Source organism: Theropithecus gelada, chromosome 14 (genome assembly GCF_003255815.1).
Source record: "Theropithecus gelada isolate Dixy chromosome 14, Tgel_1.0, whole genome shotgun sequence".
Lineage (NCBI taxonomy): Eukaryota > Metazoa > Chordata > Mammalia > Primates > Cercopithecidae > Theropithecus > Theropithecus gelada.
The window spans coordinates 94,510,029-94,525,921 of NC_037682.1; the positions used below are offsets into that span (position 1 = coordinate 94,510,029).

General features: G+C 38.8%; 1 protein-coding gene across 1 annotated transcript in view; it reads right to left on the bottom strand.

Annotated features, from left to right (window-relative positions):
* The window catches only part of MMP20 (matrix metallopeptidase 20), a 48,541-nt gene that overhangs the window by 9,878 nt on the left and 22,770 nt on the right, over positions 1–15,893 (bottom strand). The window contains exons 7-8 of the mRNA XM_025357768.1: positions 8,139–8,275; positions 6,951–7,107 (exon numbers count right to left, since the gene is read on the bottom strand). Of these exons, the coding sequence (XP_025213553.1) occupies positions 6,951–7,107; positions 8,139–8,275 (294 nt within the window). The remainder of the gene's footprint in view (positions 1–6,950; positions 7,108–8,138; positions 8,276–15,893) is intronic.

Sequence of the window (15,893 nt, forward strand, 5' to 3'; positions counted from 1 at the left end):
CCCGTCTCGGCCTCCCAAAGTGCTGGGATTACAGGCTTGAGCCACCGCGCCCGGCCAATTTAAATTTTTTCTTTTGCCCGGGCACGGTGGCTCACGCCTGTAATCCCAGCACTATGGGAGGCTGAGGCAGTTGGATCACAAGGTCAGGAGATTGAGACCATTCTGGCTAACACAGTGAAACCCCGTCTCTACTAAAAAATACAAAATAAATTAGCCAGGCATGGGGGCGGGTGCCTGTAGTCTCAGCTACTTGGGAGGCTGAGGCAGGAGAATGGTGTGAACCCAGGAGGTGCAGCTTGCAGTGAGTGAGCCGAGATCGCGCCACTGCACTCCAGCCCCGGGGGGAAGAGCAAGACTCTGCCTCAAAAAAAAAATTTTTTTTTTTCTTTTTTATTTGGTCAATCTAGTAGAAAGTTTGTCACTTTTGTTTATTTTCTCAAAGAACCAATCTTTAATTTTGTTGGTTTTCTCAAACTGTTTATTTATCATCTATTTTATTTATTTGCATTATAATGTTTATATTTCCTTCTTTCTTCTTGCTTTAGGTTTAATATGTTCTTGATTTTCCAGTGCCTCAAAGTGGAAGGTGAAGTTATTGATTTGAGACTTTTCTCCTTTTTAAATATAGGCATTTATAGCTATAAATTTTTCTCTGAGTTCTGCTTTCACTGCATTCCATAAGTTCTGGTATGTTGTATTTTAATTTTCATTTATTTCTAAGTACTTTCTAATTTCCCTTGTGATTTCTTCTTTGACTTATTGGTTGTTTAATAGTGTGTTGTTTAATTTCCACATATTTGTCAGTTTTCTAGTTTTCTTTCTAGTACTGATTTCTGGCTTTATTCTATTGTGATCAGACGAGATACTTGTATGACTTAAGTTGTTTTAAATTTGTTGAGACTTGTGTGGTGGCCTAACATATAGTCTATTCTGGGGAATGTTCCATGTTCACTTGAAAAGAATGCGTATTCTGCTCTTTTTGGGTATAGCATTCTATAGATGTACGTTAGATTTAGTTGGTTTATAGTATTGTTCAAGTCTTTTATTCTTTGTTGATCTCTCTAGTTGTCCTATCCATTATTGAAAGTGAGGTATTGAAATCTTTATTATTGTTTCATTATTGAGTTATCCCTTCATTTCTGTCAATTAATGCTTCATACATTTTTGGGGCCCTGTGTTAGATGCACATATGTTTATAATTACATCTTCATGGTATATTGACTTTTTGTCATTATAAAATGTCCTTCTTTATTGCTAGTAGCATTTTTTATTTCAAAGTCTGTTTTGCCTGATATTAGTATAGCCATTCAAGCTTTCTTATGGTTGCTATTTGCATGACATATTTTTTTCCATTCTTTTACTTTCAATCTATTTATATCTTTGAACCTAAAATGTATCTCCTGTAGACAGCATATAGTTGGGTCTTGTTTTTTACAATCCAATCTGGCAGTCTTTGCCATTTGATTAGACTGTTTAATCTATTCACATTTAAAGTCATTGATAAAGTTGGATTTATGCTTGCCATTTTACTTTTTGTTTTCTATATAACTCATGTCTTTTGGTTCCTCTATTCATCCTCATTGTTTTCTTTTGCATTAGTAAAAATTTTTCTAATGTAACATTTTAATTTCTTTTATAATTGTTTAACTATATTTTCCTAAGTGATTTCCTTAGTGGTTGATGTAGGGCTTGCCATATACATCTTAATTTACAAAAATCTTAAGACTTATACTAAATTAATTCCAGTGAGATACAGAAACATTACTCCTATGTAACTCTATTTCTCTCCCCTTCCTTGTGTGTTATTATTGTTATATATACTATATCGATATACATCTGAAGCCCCAAATTGTTATAATTATTATTTTATATAATTTAATGTCTTCTAAAGAAGCTGAGAAAAGAGAGGATGTATATGTTTGCAGCTTTTGTTATATTAATTGTTTTATTTGCCATTTCTGGTTCTGTTCTTTCGTTCCTGTGAAATTTAGTTACCATCTAGTGTCATTTTTTTTTAAGTCAAATACAGTTTTGCTCCCACCTACTTCCTTCATGTTATTGATAAATATATTTCTTTCTACATGTTATAGCCTTAACAATACAATTATGCAATAATATGCACATTGTTTAATATAATTGATTTTTCATTTTTAAATTAAGAGAATAAAGAAGAAGAAATGTGCATTTATGCTGTCTTTTACATAATTACACTTACTGATGCTCTCTGGATATTTGTGGGGGCTTGAATTGCTATCTAGGCTCACTTGCTTTCAGCCTAAAGAACTTTCTTTAGTATCTCTGGTTAGGCAATCTGCAAGTAACAAATTCTCTCAGTTTTTGTTTCTCTGGGAATGCCTTTAATTCTCCTTCATTTTTGAAAGATAACTCTGGTGGATGTAAAATTCTTGGTTGAGTTTTTTCTTTGAGAACTTTGAGTATGCTTTCCACTGCCTTTTGGCCTAACTAGTTTTTCTCGTTTCAAGTCTCATTTCCCTCTAATTCAGTCGCATTGCTGGCAGAGTGTTATTTTTATAACATGAATCTTACTGAGTTTCTCCCTTGTCGAAGATATTTAACATGTCCCTCTTCTCTGCAGAATAAACACTGATCTCCCTAGAAAGGCATTGACCCTACCTGATCTGTACCCTGGTTTCCTTGGGCCACCGTTTTGATTTTAGTCTATATTCTAGTCATACTGAACTGCTTGAGGTTTTCCCCATGCTCACATGCTATTTTGTGCATCAGTGCCTTTGCTTTAACTGCTTTCTCTGCCTGGAAGCCACCCACCTGCACCTCAGCCTCTGTCTGGGAAACTCCTACACAACTCTCAAAATGGAGCTCAGCCATCACTTCCTCTAAGAATTATTTCCTGATAATTTTGCTAAGTTGGCCATATCCTCTTTGTTTTGACCCACTGATCTCCTTGAAGTCTTGAGTCAGGGCACTTTTGGCACTTGGATTTCTGTTAGTTATTTATCTGTATATTTACCCTCAACTGTAAGACCTGTTCACCCAACATGAACTGAATGCTTATTATGTGACAGGCATTTCACATTTTTCTCTTTCAATGCCATAATTCTAGGAAGTGTATAGTATTTCTACCCCTATTTTGCAGATGATGAAACTAAGGCAGAAAGGTGATCCAAATTGCCAGATGATTGTTGATAGAGTTAAGATGAACACTAGGACTCTTTTACTTCTGCCCATTCTTAACCAGCAAACTCTACACCTTCTCTTGAATATCACTAGTACACAGGCTGACACATAATATGTCTAATAAATGTAGATTGAATGTGGTAGTTTAGTCATAAATTTTTTAAAATTTAAAACATGAAAAAACAAGATTTTTTAAACCCTATTTCATCTTCTTTTTGTTACTTATTATTTTTTTATTTATGGTGACTATAAAATACTCAAATAAAAACATCTATTTCTAGTATTTCTGAGGCATTCAGGAAGGAGAGAATGTGGAAGACATATTCTACTTTGCAGCAATGATGTCCTGAGTCTGATTGTATAGAAAGAGTGATTCAGGGTAGAGGGGCAATATGATTGAAAAGGGGTAGGACCTGCAGATTTGCAAGTCACTTTGCATAAAATTCAGAAATCATTGACTATCTTGAAGAATTATGGAGGTGTTGACATCCCCTTCCCCCAGAAATCCCTTGATGTAGCCACTGCTGTGCTACTAGTAGGTGAGGGAGAACATCTAAAAGAAGAAATTAGCCATAGGAAGTGGAAATAATGTAAAAAATGAAAAACTGATTGAACCATTAGGGCCTGCTAGAAAGAGAAAAGGAAGGAATAAAAGTAAGGGGAAGTGGCTCTAGTTGGCAAAGTTTAACCAATATGTCATTTGCTGATGTAGCATGTAATGGCATCAACATAGTAGAGCCTCCTATTTGGATTTGACATTGTGGTCCTCTGCATGCTGCTCCCCTGTAAATAACCACCACACAGAGACATGGGTTCTCCCTTTTAGAGTCTAATCCAACCTGGCCCCAAGCCAACCTTCAATCCTCTGTGGAGGAAGTTCCTCAGTCATTTCCTCATGGCATTTCATTCACTAAAACTGGGTCCAAACTCTGGGAGTTCTTGGAGAATTTCCAGAGACTTTTCTTCCCTTGGCACATTCCTCTGTCACAGACTGAACTAGCATGAGGGGCAAGGAAGAACCTGATAAATGTCTAAGACGAGTAAGACCTAACACACTTTCAGTGGATGTCAATGTAGTGAAATTCTTATTCCATAACTTGAGGCTTGGGACCTTCCATATTTTTGAGTGTGGCCATGTGCTTACCTACAAAACTTCATTTGTCTCCTTTGTCCTTTCTTTGCAGTTGCATCCTTCTACAGTAGGGATGTAATGACTAAAGCTCCCCTGGCCACCACGAGTCATGAGGCAACCATGAGAATGGAAGTATGTGTTAAGAATAGCAGAGCAAAATGTTTAAGGGAACTTGGGTCCCTGGTGATCACCAGTCAGCCATACCAAACTGTCAGACTTTTTACATATATGAGAAAAACAAACCCTCATGTGTTTAAGCCACAATTATTTTGGGGTTTCTGACACTAATGGCTAAATTAAATTTCAAACCAATAGAGGACTTCACATGACAATAAGATGTCACACATATGAGGCCCTGTAAAGCACACTGTGCAGAATTCAGGGGTGTTTATGAATAGGGCCAGTACAATAGCTTTCTCTACACTTTTGAGCTATAGGTCAGGGTTGTCTTACTCCTTGGTGCATACACCAGTGTGTGTGTTGGAGTGAGTAAAGTAGAAGATTCCCATTGCTGATGGGAGTGTCTATGTTTTGCCAAAAGCAGCAATTTCAGTCCAATGTTTGGGGCCTTCAGTATTTAAAAAGGAAATTCCCTTTGATGAGATTTTTGACTGAATCGCTGCTCAGAGAAATATTGAGGTTTAAGCAATTTGCTAAGCATCACAAGTTGTTAAGAAATTATTTGTTAATTACCATATAAGTTCCTACTGTTGCTGAAGAATAACTTTTTGAGCACCTACTTTGTGCAGACACTGCTAGGTGTCTGTGTCTGCATGCATTGTATCACTTAACACTCTCCGTAACCTGGGAAGGTTAGAAGTGCCTACCATGGTTTCCTTTCTTAACCAGAAAAATGAGCTTGTTAACATTTTAGTTAATGCTCTAGACCAACTTTTTGGTGAATCTATTTATCTAGATTATGAAAGACTTCTCCTTAGTAGATACTCACGGAGAGCCAGTATGATTTTCTCTGGGGGCAATGAGCATCACTAAAATCAGAGAGCCTTGACCTCCCCATCCTAAAACTTACAGAGAATTTTGAACCTCTGCCCACATCTCTTAACTTAGCTGTTAGGCTTCAATCCAGCCTGACTGAAGGTATATGCTTTACTGCAGGTGCTGGTGGGTGGTAGATTAGACCAAAGATCAGGTGATAAATGGGCAAGAGAGACAATGGGAGAGTGGTTAATTCCCCCATTGAGAATCACACTGTGAATACCCTTTAAAACGTTAACTGAATAATCCTAACATAAACGCCCTCATATTCCAACACACATGCTTACACATGCTTCTCTTGATTTTATTCTCTGAAAATTCACCAGGAGAATTGGATTTCTCAGTACCTATCTTCCTGTATATCTGCTCTGTGACTACAGCCACCTTATCTTAAAGAAAGACTTTAGAGAATCATATTCTGTCCTGCAGATATTAGGGCCTCAATAAGTGAATTCCTGTCATCACGTTTTAAAAAGGAAGGTCTGAGAGAAAAATAGCTGGCCTAGTGGTTTAAACACTGGTCTGGAAGTGACAGCTCATGACACCACATGACACTGAGCAATGCTTCCATGGCTCTCAGTGGCCCAGAAGAGTCAGCAGAGTCCATATTTGTTTGCAATTCTTTCTTTATACAAGAAATTTGCTTTCTTATGAAATATATGTGTGCCTCACTTATATTATTTTCTCAATTCCAAATTGGGGAAGAAAATATGAATCAGAATAAGATGACAAATATCTGTTTTAAAATTTCTTTTATATCACAAAACTGGTTATTTAAAATATGTGATAGGAAATAAAATGAAAGCTTTTGGAACAAAGTTGGGTGCTCTCCTGTTTTCTTCAAGATCCTTTCATGAGCCTAAGGTGTCTAGCATTGTCACCTGCTTAGAATCTGCTTTTGCTTTTCTCTTCGGATGTTTAGGTAAACAGGCAAAAAGAGAAAACTGGGAACAGAGGGAAGGTGTGCAGAGGCAGGGGTGATCTTTGAAGGGGCTCCACTCGTTCCTCAACATGAGTCAACTAAGGATAGAAACTCAGTAGCTAAGATAAGGTGTGACCCTATGTGCAGTGATTGGATGACAGATGACACCTGATTCAGATTTGCTCATACAAAGCCCCTGAGGACAGGAATTGAAATTATATGGTTTCCTTTGGATAAGAAGGATCCTCATATTCTAGGCTGGATAAAAGGACTAAGCAATAAGGCCTTTTCCTTCCAGCAGAACTATACTTCAAAGAGACCCACGGTCAGGACCATCTCCATTTTGCCCTAAATCATGGAGTATTGTGGAATGCATTTTATGCTCACATAATAGCAAAGTCAGGCATTCTCAGAAGGTAGTTAGGGATTTGGTGATGCTGCATCTACCCTTTTAGGCCACTAGGTGTCCAGTTAATGAGTGCATGGAAAGATCAGGATGTGTCATGTCCTAGAGATCAAACAATGGGATTGTTGAATGAAGGTTTCACTCATTATTTGGATGATTCCATATCTTGAAGACAGTCAGCCATCTGTAATTGGCACCCCAGTGGCTGAAAAGAGTCAACGGGCCTATTGCAAACTTGCCTTGCACTCTTTCATGGAAGGGTTTTGTAGTTTTTTTTTTTTGTTGTTTTAACCTTCTCATTGAATACATATAGACAGTCAAAAGGAAAAAAGGCATACCTGTAGTATTCATCTCCCACAAAGAAAAGGGTCTTCTGTGGCCCCCTGAGGTAGACAGCAGCATCTATTCGCTGCACGTGCCTTGGAAATCCAAAGTCATAAATAGTTCGAGGAGGACCTTGCATTTGGAATCCTCTTGTTATCCAGTAGTGGGGACCTGAAAACAGAAATTAAAGTTTATGAAAACTCTGCACCACATGTTGATGCACTTCTCTCATAAAGATTTCTATGAAGGCTCATAAATGGTGTTAGTTTATGGGATACTTGCCATGGCTATAACCCAACAGGAGATATAAGCTTCTAACTACTCAGTTCAGTAAAAGACTTCAAACTTCCCTGGAGGCAAAATTCCCTAGTTATGCCTTAAGAAAGCAATAACATTGATACAATTGTGTTTTACATTTAACATGTTGTGTCTTTCAAGATATCCTTCATTTATAATCTCATTTCACCTTCAGAGATCTACGAGAGAGAATGGGCAAGTGACATGCAAATGCCATGATTTTTACTTAAACTGGCACTTGCTTTCTAACCTTATCTCTCCGTATCAAGAACATATAAGCTGAAACTGCTAGTTATTACCTACTGGATAACTTCCATTGACTAGCCATTGGCACACCACATCTTCAAGGTTTGTATTGCCATAATCACTTTGCAGAGGAAGAATTAGAGCTCAGAGCCATTAGATAACTTTGCAAAGTCACTCAAATAGTAAAGGCTAGAGCCAGAGATTGGTGTGTGTATCCACCTCCTGAAGTCAAAGGTGTCCTTGTCTCCTGGCTGCTTCTGACCACAGCATAGAAGGAAGGGTATTGTTTACCTCCCACTGAGTTCCGCGTTGGCTTTTATTTATTAAAGTGTCCCAGTGGAGTATACGCTGTCACTCTGAGCAGAGGTCCTGTGTGGCAGGGACCAGGTTTTTAGCTCCTTGGGCACTATCACCTAACACAGTGCCTTACTAGCCTAACAGGCGTGATTCCGAGAAGCTTAATGGCCACTGCCATCACTTTCATTGTTACACAATATCGGGTATAACAAATGTAGGTGGCATTTCATACCCAACCTGAGGACAAAGAGCAACTGAAATGTGCTCCATGATGACTGGAAAATGCTGGCAGGGCTAGATATGCCAAATGGAGGGGGCACTGCAGCCCTGCCATTTCTTTCATTGAGAGATCTGGAGGGTACCTTTGAAGAAGTAAGCAGTGCCCCTCTCAGCCACTTCGTAAGCTGCATCCACATTGGACATGAGCTGGGGGAAGGAGCTGGTAATAGTGCTGGGCCGAATTCCTGTCCGCAAGTGAACCTGCCGTCTCCAGAAAATCCTATGGGACATATCAAAAAAGAAAAAAAAAAAAATCAAGATCAATGATTGATATACATATAAAATTACACTTGGACTGAAATGTACTCAGAGGCCACTTGCTAAATGCCCTTTGCCCTCGCCTTGCCTTGTTGTTGTTTTTTTTTTTTTTTTGAGATGGAGTGTCTCTGTGTGGCCCAGGCTGGAGTGCAGTGGTGTGATCTTGGCTCACTGCAACCTCGGCTCACTGCAACATCCACTTCTCCAGTTCAAGCGATTCTACTGCCTTAGCTTCTGGAATAGCTGGGGCTACAGCTGTGTGTCACCATGCCTCGCTAGTTTTTGTACTTTTAGTGGAGACAGGGTTTCACTTTACCACGTTGGCCAGTCTGGTCTCGAACTCCTGACCTCAAGTGACCCACCTGCCTTGGCCTCCCAAAGTGCTGGGATTACAGACATGAACGACCATGTTCAGCCCACTCTTGCCTTGTTTTTAAGGAAGAACACAACTTTTTGGACCTTGGTAAACAGTTTCTACTCCCTTTTCATTGTCTTAGCATTTCTGTGATCCCCTCTCCTTCATTTATTTAAGGATGTTCAAAATAATGAAAGAATATAGCGAAGTAATAGTATCAGTTATTTACGCATTTAAGTTATGCATCCCCCCCTTTCCAAATATCACCTGATATAAATTTCTCTTTCCTTTTCTGATCTTTTAAAAGGTAAAATCTTACAAAGGTAACTATGATCCAGAAGGTGGACATTATAGATAGTATGTAAATGAACCAGAAGTCTGTGGTTGAGTCATGCTGATTAGACCCTGTAAAAATAACAAAAACATTAATAATCATAAATTATGGTGTTGCCTACTTAATTGTCTTCTGGAAGTGCTTGCATGCATGAACCTGATATCTAGTTAACAGAAAATCTAGTACACACATATTAATTTAAGGTTTAGCAATTCATCTATCCATTTACCCAATATTATAGTCATAAATTTGTGGCAGTATATCTGTGAGGGTACATTATTGAAACTGACAATGTAAATGTGCTCTATTTTATAGTTTGAAGATGAAAATCATTTTGATAAAACATTAATAATTTACTTGGCTTCTTAGGAACCCAGAATTAATGCACAGGATTATTTGGGGACTGGGAAACTGTAATAAAATTTTGACATTGAACTTTCTTAGTGGCTAGTTTAGGAATTCTCCAAATTTTATGCTGAGTTTTGCTATTCAGTTAATCTAACAAATATTTACGGAGCACCTATCATCAGGCACTGTGGTGGACATCAAGAATGAAACACTGAAGAAGATGTTGGCCCTGCCCTCAATATGTTTACACTCTAGTAGTAGAGACTGATTAGTAATGATCAGAGTGATTGGTGCTACAAAGGGTTAAGTTCAGGATACTCTGAGAACACACAGGAAGGATATATGCCATTGCATTTAGGGGCTTAATAAAGGTATCCCCGATGAGGCAACTTAAGCTGATGATAAAATCAAAAAGGGGATATATTGAGAAAAGATAAATATTTCCTCATGTTTCATAAGAGGCATCATGGTGCAGAAGGAAAAGCACATTGTGTTTCAGAAGATGTGGACTAAAGTTTTAACTCCACTGCTAACCAGCCTCTCCAAGCCTCAGTTTAATCATCTTAAATGGGAAAAATAATTTCCTGGCCAATATCATAGATCATTGTAAGGACCAAATGAGATAATGAATATGAAAGTGTATTATAAACTGTAAGGTGCCATATGGATAGATACCGTTTGTTTGAAAAGGTATTATTTGTTTAGGCCTTAATTACCCACTAATTGGGCACCCACCATAGTTGATACACAAGCTCCAAACATCACAGCCTTATCTAAAACGCATGTATTAACTGATGAAAAACTGAGATCCAGTAAGGCTGCTGGGCCCAAAGGTCACCAGGTGGTGAGGGGGCAGACAGGGCCTGGCTCAGGCTTCAGCTGCCTTGATGTTGGTCACATGTCCAATCTCACCCACTTGCTGAAGCTCAGTCTTGTGATCTCTGGTTTTTCTTTGTTTGTACTTTGACCCTTTGTCCAATCAGACGTGGGCTTTTCTGAAGTCCAGAGGGACCACTTCCCTTTTCTCTTTTCTCTCACCACCTCGTAATGAACACAGTTTTGGGTATCCGGAATTCAGCAACTACTTCTTGGATTAATTGAGAACCTGGGATGAAACCTGAATAGCAAGTGTGTTCCAATTAATGCAGTTCAATACACAGCTCTGAAATGTTGTCTCTTATAAGTTGCTGTGCTAAGACACAAAGTGTGCATTTCAGAATATTATAATGATGAGGCCATGTGGGGAAAGTGGGGAGGTAGAGGAGCAGATATGTCTTCCCAAAACTAGGCTCTGTCTGAATGATCTCTCATGAGGTGTAGTTGACTTCCAGCTGCTTTCTCTTTGATCACTCTAAAGCCAGATGCATTTTCTTTCATTTCTCACTTAAAAATCAACAAGCAACTCTAGGCAAAGCTAAGTCCTACTTTTTATTTGAAGTTATGGGACAGTGATGTCCTGAATGACTCAACATGAGAGGTAGTAAAGCGTAGTAGTTAAGAGCTCAGGCAAAGGGAAATCGTACTCTTGAAACTTTTCACAAGTGGTAGACTCTTAAATTCCTCACTAAAGAAACTTTGATGTAGGATATTGTGAGGACTAAATTGAAGTAGTCATTCTAAATCAAGTGTGATTTTGCACCCCGGGGTACATTAGGCAATATCTGGTGACAATTTTGGTTGTCACAGCTGGGGATGGGCAGTGCTATTGGAGTCTAATGCGTGGAACCAGGGATGCCACTAAACATCCTAATGCAAAGGACAGCTCAACACATCAAAGACTTATCTGGTTTGAAATACCAGTAGTGTCAATGTTAAGAAACCCTGCTTTAAACACCACTATGACGTAGTATAATGTATATAGTGCGCACATAGGATAGAAATAAATGCTATCCATCACTTATATAAATTATCACAAATTTGTTTCTTTTCTTTTTTTGAGATGGAGTTTCACTCTTGTTGCCCGGGCTGGAGTACAATGACGTGATCTAAGCTCATGGCAACCTCTGCCTCCTGGGTTCAAGCAATTTTCCTGCCTCAGCCTCCCGAGTAGCTGGGATTACAGGCATGTGCCACCACGCCTGGCTAATTTTGTATTTTTAGTAGAGATGGGGTTTCTCCATGTTGGTCAGGCTGGTCTCGAACTGCCTACCTCAGGTGATCCCGCTGCCTTGGCCTCCCAAAGTGCTGGGATTACAGGCGTGAGCCACTATGCCTGGACAAATTATCACAAATTTCAAAAACAATCTGTAGTCATGAAAAACTTCAGTAAACTAATGAAAAAAATGATGTGGCAATAAAACAGTAACATACTCAGAGAATTTGCATCCTTAGAGCTATAGATTGTAGTAATAAGTGAAGTAAAACTCATAAAAACAATTATAGCAAGTAACTTCCTTATACATCCGTGAATGGATTTAAAATATAAACAAAAAAATCTATAAACCTCTTGGAAAAGAACAGCTGCAGGATGTATTGGAATGAAAATAAATAGATTATATCACTAGTCCATAATTTGATCTTTGATGAGGAAGGCAAAACAATGGAGTTTATTGATGTTTTAGATCTGCTGATTAGACATTTAGCTGCACTATTTACCTTCATGTACCCACATCTAAAGCTGTGCTGGCACATAGTCAGGATTCAATACATATTTGTTGGCTAAATGAATGGGTGCCAGAGAGATGACTGGAACTTACTTGATCCGTTGATTTTTCATTCAAAGTTTCATATTCTTTGAAATTTTCATTCGCTTTTACCAAAGAACAGTAACTAACTCATCAAATTTGAGATTCGGTCTCTGGTAACTTTCACCTGGCCTCTTGCAGCTCTTTTCTGGTTCCTTGAACTCCTCCTCCAGCATCATGTGTTATTCATCTTTTTATCCTTGGGCTTAGCATGGTGCCTGGTGTATCCAGGGACTTGATGCATGTTGTCAAGCCTTAAAGGTCTTCTTTTGTTATACCCAGCCATCATTCTCCACCTACCTAAGCTGATCCCATTAGTCTTTCATTTTCAGGAGATGCCTTCACCCTTTATTTGCTGGACAATCAAGGCAACTTAGCACAAGCTGAATGAATGGCCCACTTTTCATCCTCTTTAGTCTCACACTCTCCTAGATTCTGATCTCTGTCATCCTCTTTCCTACTTGTGGGAAGGGGTGTCTTTTTTTTTTTTTTTTTTTTGAGATGGAGTCTTGTTTTGGCCCCTAGGCTGGAATGCAGTGACGCAATCTCAGCTTACTGCAACCTCTGCCTCCTGGGTTCAAACAATTCTCCTGCCTCAGCCTCCCAAGTAGTAGGGACTACAGGCACGTGTCACCACACTTGCCCAGCTAATTTTTGTATTTTTTTCAGTAGAGATGGGGTTTCACCATGTTGGCCAGGCTAGTCTCGAATTCCTGACCTCAAGTGATCTGCCCGCCTTGGCTTCCCAAAGTACTGGGATTACAGGCATGAGCCACCACACTGGCCTCTATCTTTTTGATGCTCTATTTAATTACTGCTCACTCCCCTGAGATCAGGCAATGTGATGCAGTGAACAAAACAAGGAATGCTTGAAGCCTTGTTTTATAACTGGCTGTATGACCTCATGTGAGTCATTCAATTTTTCTGAGACTCAATTTCCTACTGTTAGATAAGAGTAAGAATAATATCTGCACAAACACTTCAAAGGATCATCTGAGATAAAGCATATGAAAGTGTTTTATAAACTCAGGACTACCCTTATTTGTAGATACTTTAAAAAGACATGTTTTTACTCTACAAATTTATTAATAGGCGATATGCAGAATATAAACATAGAGTTTATCAATATAGCTAAGTTTCCTTCTTAGTTTTTTTCCGCTGGAAACTTTGAAGTACAAACTGTCATGTCATTGGCTGAGAAGCCATTCATTCTGTGGGACTCATTAACCAGGGTTGCTTAGTTCAGGATGCATCAGAATCCAAGAAATCAATCATGCATCATCCACCTCACTGAACCCAAGAAAAATATAGCTCATACAACTAAAAACCCATGTGTAGCCAGTGGTGTAGATTAATGGTAGTCAAAGCTGTGCATAGTGTCCTTAAATTAAGAGTGTTCGTACCCATCTGAAGAGCCTGTGAAAATCCATATTCATAAACCATAACCTGTGAACATGTAAAGGGCCCCTCCTCTCTCAGAATCAGGTGGTTCAGAAGAAATGACAATGAGTCAGGGATCTTAGTTGACCTCTGCTTCTTTATCTGAATTATTAATAGATCACAGAGAACTGCTCTAAGTAAACACAATGCCATTTGTTGGCTTTCAGGGAAGCAACCTTCCAGCCAGAAAAGACACATCGCCAGGGAGAATGAGAAGGAGGAAGACTTCCTCCTGTTCCATGGTGGGCTTACCTCAAGCCCATGGCATCCTGGGAATTCCCAATTTCAAATCTACTCTCCAGAAATAGTGGTTCCTGTTATTGTTTCCCTTCCTGTAGCATCTCGTATTTGTTTTTCTCCACTGTCTTCAAACATGAACAGTTTCCTCTTTAAAATCCTCTCTTGGCCCTGTTGTTACTGCCAACTATTATGTTAACTTCTTTTGTGGTTAACAAGCTTCTCAAGTGAATGCTCTATCTCAACTCTTTTGTTTCCCCTCATTTGCTCTTATTTATTTATTTATTTATTTATTTTGAGACAGGGTCTCGCTCTGTCACCTAGGCTGGAGTGCAATGGTGCAATCTCAGCTCACTGCAACCTCCTCCTCCAGGGTTCAAGTGATTCTCCCACCTCAGCTTCCTGAGAAGTTGGGATTACAAGGTACCTGCCACCACACCTGGCTAATTTTTTGTGTGTGTGTTTTAGTAGAGATGGGATTTCACCATGTTGCCCAGGCTGGTCTTGAACTCCTGACCTCAAGTGATCCACTTGCCTCTTTCCCAAAGTGCTGGGATTATAGGTGTGAACCACCGCACCTGACCCCGTTTGCTCTTTAATCCTTTTCCATGCTCTGCTTTCTTCCTCATTGCTCTGCTGTGACTACATTCTAAATTATCCTGGCCACTCAGTCCCTTTTCTTCAGTCCTCAGTCTGGTGACCTTGGCAACATTTTCCACTGTTGATCACTTAAAAAAAAAATACACCTTTTTTCCCGAGATTTATTTGGGATTCCACTACAGGCATTTTGTCTCTGATATCAAACAGAACTAAGTTATAATTCCAGCTGAGGACAATGGCAGTGTGGATTAAATGAGTGAATGTCTGTAAAATGCGTAGCACAACACATAGCACATTGCAAATTACCATGAAGTGTTGGCTATTATTATTGTTATTATTTTTGGAGTGCTGAATCTCTCTGGTTGTTATTGAATCTTTTTCTCCCATTTCCTAGGCTCATTCTTTAGACTTTTTTTCTTTCTCCTCATTCTCTCTTCAGAGCTGTTTTTCATCTCCACATCTTTAACTATCTCCTTTATGTGGGAGATTCAAAACTCACAAAGCCTCCAACTATGACCTCTTCCCTGAGCACTAGCTTATTTCTATGAAACTCCGTGAAAATTGTCATTGCTTTAAATCTGATACATCTCACCCTGAGTTTTACATCGTGTTCCCAACAAATCCTCTCAATTTTTCTGAGAGAACAATGCTGTATATTATACTCTCAGCCATGAGGCTTCTACTTGCTTTAACTCTTCCTTTTCTATTGTTCTTCTCATCAAATTAGTGTCCTAATCCCGCTGGTGAGTCCTTAGAATGCCTTTTATTAATATATCCATTGTTCTCTCCAATTCCTACTTGCATAACCCTTAAAAATGTTTTTCTTTGCCTTTTAATTTAAGATACATAACATCTTTTGAAATTTGACAATTAGTTACAGATTAAAAAATATATATAGAATCCTATTTTGAAAAAAAAAAAACAAACGTGAAGAAACATATTAGACATTCTTGGGAAACCTAGATAGTCTATGAACATCCTCCTCTTTGTGGCTGGTTACCCCACTGCAAGCAGAGGGCGTGAAAGCAAAGGAACAGCTTGAAAGTGCTCTTCCTACTAACTCAAATGCATAACAGTCAATGGGCATATGTTCATTCAGGTTAAATTTCAGTGCTTTTCTTGGTAGTTCCATTTCATAGGCAGAAAGCTTTCTATATTAGTGCTAGGATAGACTCTGGACTGGAGTCAGAAGACCTGGGTCTCATGGGAGGGTCTGCTAGGGCTAAAAGACCTGTGCCTATTTTCCTTATCTCTACACTGAAGGACTTGGACATGATCGACCTTTATGCTTACTCTATTTGTAAAATCTATTGTACCTCTAAGATTTATAGATGATTATGTGTGATATTCTTGATTTTACCCTTAAAATTATATTGGGCCAAACCCAACATAATATAATAGATGCAAATATAATTTTGGTATGGTTACAATTCCAGTCATTTCTCTCTTATTTTCCCTAAGTGACTGAGGAAATCTGATATAGCCTTAATAATTTTGTCACCTATTATAAAAAGTAAGTGTGTGTTCATTAAGTCTGTCTGTCTATCTATCTATCTATCTATCTATCTATCTATCTATCCTT